At 36.4% G+C, this 4,562-nt stretch overlaps 1 protein-coding gene across 1 annotated transcript; it reads right to left on the bottom strand.

Annotated features, from left to right (window-relative positions):
* Positions 1 to 833: 833 nt before the first annotated feature.
* LOC309344229 (interleukin-20-like) lies at positions 834 to 4,238 on the bottom strand (the record flags this gene model as incomplete). Its single annotated transcript, XM_081866478.1, has 5 exons — positions 834 to 914; positions 1,964 to 2,038; positions 2,336 to 2,488; positions 2,854 to 2,916; positions 4,083 to 4,238. The coding sequence occupies 5 exons, from the start codon at positions 4,236 to 4,238 to the stop codon at positions 834 to 836; spliced, it is 528 nt and encodes a 175-aa protein (XP_081722604.1).
* Positions 4,239 to 4,562: the final 324 nt, after the last annotated feature.

The following is a 4,562-nucleotide window of genomic DNA, read 5'->3' on the forward strand; positions in this document are numbered from 1 at the left end:
TAATATCACGTCTTTATTTAGGCAAGATAAAAACATTTACACTGTATCTAAAAATAAATTCAGAGTTCTAAATAATTTCAGACATTTAAGATAAAAATAGGTTGGTACCAGACTTTGTTAATAATTAATAAATACATTACAACTCTTGCATGTTTTAAAAATGAAATAATTAAATATGCTTTTGTATAAATACATTTTAAATAACAAAGTAAGAAAAATAACCACATGAACAATTACCGGTAGTTATAATAACAGTGAAATGCATGAGGACAAATTTTGTTACAGGGTCAAGTAATTGGTTAATGGTAACTCTTTGGGTAAGGCAGATGGAGGCTTATTAGCGCCTCCTCATTCTGAAATATTAATGCTTTATGGATTTTCAAAATTACAAGGATGGCAATTCTAACCCTTCTGGATCTTTGATACTGGAGTTGGTTAGGATATGGTGAAGGCTATTAATGAAGGCAAACAAAGCCTAGTGGAGGATCTTCTCCCCCTTATCCTCTTTCCAGTGGCACAGATCAGGGGCTAGGATTGCACGGTAAGCAGTCCAAATCTTCATTTGCCTTAAATTTGTTTGATTGATTTTGGTCCAGCAGCCTTGAAGCTACATCTTACCAAGGATTTGGACAACTTTGTTACAGAATATTTTTTTTAAAAAAAAGATGCCAAAATAAATAAATAAATATTATTGTTATCTTTATATATATATAGACTATCTTTCATTTTGAGAAGTACCAAATAAATATACATAAATATCAATATTTTTACGTTATTGAAATGAAAAACAACTGTTGCATTTCTTGATGTTCTAAAGCTTGTGTTACGTGTGGTTAGCTCTTGAATCCTTCCATCCAGGCAAAAAGAAGGTCCATCTCTCCCAGAGCTTTGTTTGCTGCTACATTATTATCAAGCTGCAGAAGAGAAAAGCAATTTCATACGTTCATTACTGAAGAATATATAAGCAAACAGGAGGGGAATGGATGTAAATGGATTATTTGTTGGCTTCCAACTTGATTTCCCTTTAACGTTGTTTATAGAGTCTGTTATTTCCAAATTTTTAATTCGTAATATATATAAAAAGGTAATAGAGATACCCTTGATAAGAACATATGATCATCCATTAGAAAGGTTGCACAACTGAACAAAGACATTGACAACCGTTCAATATTTAAGTACAGTGTTAACAACACGTTTTACATATTATGGTAAAAATCATTGATAATGTGGTATATTCAGTATAAAGTATTCACTGGATCACTCTCAATACTGTTTTCACATTATTATTAACTACATGCATTTAAATATTGAATGTTGGCTATTTCTCTCATCATGAGACATTATTAAGTTGTGGTCTTTATATCATGAAATTGGTCCCAGATTTATTGTTGTTGCAGGTCATGGTAATATGTGGAAGCAGGAAATGTGAGACGAGATCGGTGGATGTAGGGCAAATGGCTGAACATGCTATTCATCTTATTATTCAGTTCATATTCATAGACCCTACAGTTATAGTTCAGTGAGGTGTTAATTCTGTCCGAAGCACCAAGGAGTAGTATAATGGGGTGATTGCCTTCCTAATAATGGAATTATAAACAGGAATTATTCCCTCCCCCCTTTCTTCCTGCCTCATGAAAAAAATACATATCTTTGTGGTTCAGATCACAGTAAGTGATCTGAAAAGTCGTCTCAATATGCTATGGGGGAAACCGGCATTGTACCTTGTGATTATGGTACGACAACCCCATTACATGGTGGCCTCATTTGCATGTTTCTCCGATATGTAGATAAATGAGAGATGCAGAATTGACTTTTGGTCTAGCTCAAAGTAGTATAAGATAGACAATATATTTGAGACCCTGCCAAAGTCCAAAAGCTTCCTGACAGATCTGGCTATGTGTATTTATTAATGCAACGACTCAGTCTTAAATAGCAGAGGGGGGAAACAAGCAAGACAAGTTACCGTTTTGTATTCTTCCAGTATAAGTTTAAATCTTCTATGGGTCTCTTCTCCACAGGAACATTTGTTCTGATCATGCTGATTTCCCCCCCAAAAAAACAGCACAAGAGGAAAAAATGATTAGGATAATTACATGTATAATAACAAGGCTGAAAACTATTTATCTTACTTTCATCTTTGAACTTTGCACTGACATTTGGATTTAGAAAGAACCCTGGGTGCAGGTGCCCACCTCTCTTAACTACCAGTACAGCCATATTGCTTACTATGTAAAAATGCATTTCTATTCCTGTGACCATTTAGGATTTCTGGAATTGGGGTGCATAATCAGCCCACTTTTCAATGACAAGAGTCAGGGTCATGAATCATACTTACACAATTTCTCAGAATTGTCTTGATACTGAGGAAGGCATTGGCCAGAGTGCTGGTTTTCCTTCTAAGCAAGTTGCTTGTTGGTTCATAGTGTCTGAAAACACTTTCAACATAAAACCTCAGCAGATGGCGGAGTAAACAACAGCTTTCAGATGTCTAAAACAAGGGGGAAAAATATGTGGTTTGCATGGTCAAATTCAGATTTCCTTCAGTGGTTGATAATTGCTAAGAAGGCTCTCAAGGGTCTAGTTCACACATATATGTGTAAATATTTGATTCCCGAGCACTGAATCCTCTAAACAAATGTGTGCGCTCTCAAGACATGACATGACAAAATTCAGGAGGGCAAATACAGATCTAGAACAACCTGGAATGATTTTAGATTTCTGAATGTAATTTGTCTTAATAGGACTAAATATGAACTAAATATGAACTAAATATTCATGAACTAAATATACATTATTGACCTTCACAAATTAGCCACTCAGAGCACTCTTGTATGCTAAAAAAGCAATATTTACCGGAACATCTTGTAAGACACCTTCCTTCAGCAGTATCACATCAGTCCTGTTATCTTGTGTTTGCTGCAATTACAAAAAGAAGAGAAATCATTTGAGTAGAAGACAAAACTGGAAGGTGGGGGGAGGTAGTGTGAAAGGCAGGTATTACAGATGCCACAAATGAGTAGCTGTCATGTTCACCTAAAGCAGGCTTCCTCAACCTCGGCCCTCCAGATGTTTTTGGCCTACAACTCCCATGATCCCTAGCTAGCAGGACCAGTGGTCAGGGATGCTGGGAATTGTAGTCTCAAAACATCTGGAGGGCCAAGGTTGAGGAAGCCTGACCTAAAGGAACATGAACTCTTTAACCTAAAGGAACTACTCCTTTACACAGTGTCTTCATATTCAAGTTCTGACTAAAATCTCTTCCTCTATGCTTTAGAATAAAGTTTATTGAATACCACCAGATCTGTCTAGGTTATTCAAGGTAGGGATTGCCCATGGGCTAAATTGTTCCAGAATTTATAGTCAAGAAGGAGGTCTATGACCCAAGTTTGTGTGGTCTCAACTTTACCTAGTACCTTCTTCTCTTCTGACCACCACTAATGTTACTTGGCTATCTAGGTATATGGTATGTGTCTGAGGAGATTATTGGTGAGCTACATCTATTTAGAGTACTTTTAAAAACCATTTTATTGAGAAGCAGAGACAGAAAATTGTCAGCATATAGATGCAAGTTGACTTTTAACCTTCCAGTGAAAATACTAGCTTTTAAACTGGCTCTTTCGGTTCTCTTATTATTGCAAATAGTGCAAGAAAGGAGATCAGGATGATGATGTTCCTTAGCAACCTCCACTCAACTGGACATGTCAGTTTGTTGCCTCATCAGGCTGGTAGAAAGTGCTATGTAGTTGAAGAAAAAATGGATGTGAGACAGCTGCCTGGGACACATCTTCAGTTTCCTGAAATTGCAATGGTGCCATGTTAACTGGAGGTGCTGGGGAATTAACCCAGGGAATTAACCAGGGACCATCTAAATAATTATATATTTCCATTGGCATTTTCATTTAAATGATTTGGTTAAGTATTATACTAGGAATTCTGAGTAATCAATGTCAAAACATGATGTGTTTCAGACATCAATGCTATTTTCATCTTGGTTTCATTGATCAGGACAATGAATCTGCTATACACACCAAATTTCAGATCAATGACCAAAAGTCAAATGTGGGTTGCCCTGTGATACTTACCACCGTTTCTCTGATGGCACCAAAATAGTCCTTTAGTTCCCGCAGAGATACACCACTCAATTCACATTGGCCAAAGCTGAATCGTTGGACTTCTGTGGTCACAGTTTTGCCAAAGAGAAACGAAAGAACAAGGCAAGAGAAAAAACGTATATCCATCTTTGTTTGATAATCCACTCCTGTAAAAAGGCACAGATGGTTTAGTGGTCTGCTGATGAAGAAGTGTAGTCAAACTGCTAAACATTTCTCAAAATCAGGTTTTAAAGAGGAAAATATTATTTGCATCACTGATGCCAACAATGCGTTAAACTGAAACTACTAGGGTTGTACAGATTATTTTATTTTATTCATTGAACCTCCCTACATGTCATTTTGGATCTAAGGCAGAAGATCATTATGCCTCACTTTCTGCTACTTCAGATGTCTTCTCCATTGATTACAGTGGATGAAAAAACAAATGCCTAGATCATTTTAATTTTGGGG

This window comes from Podarcis erhardii, assembly GCF_964252035.2.
Source record: "Podarcis erhardii genome assembly, chromosome: 6".
Taxonomy (NCBI): domain Eukaryota; kingdom Metazoa; phylum Chordata; class Lepidosauria; order Squamata; family Lacertidae; genus Podarcis; species Podarcis erhardii.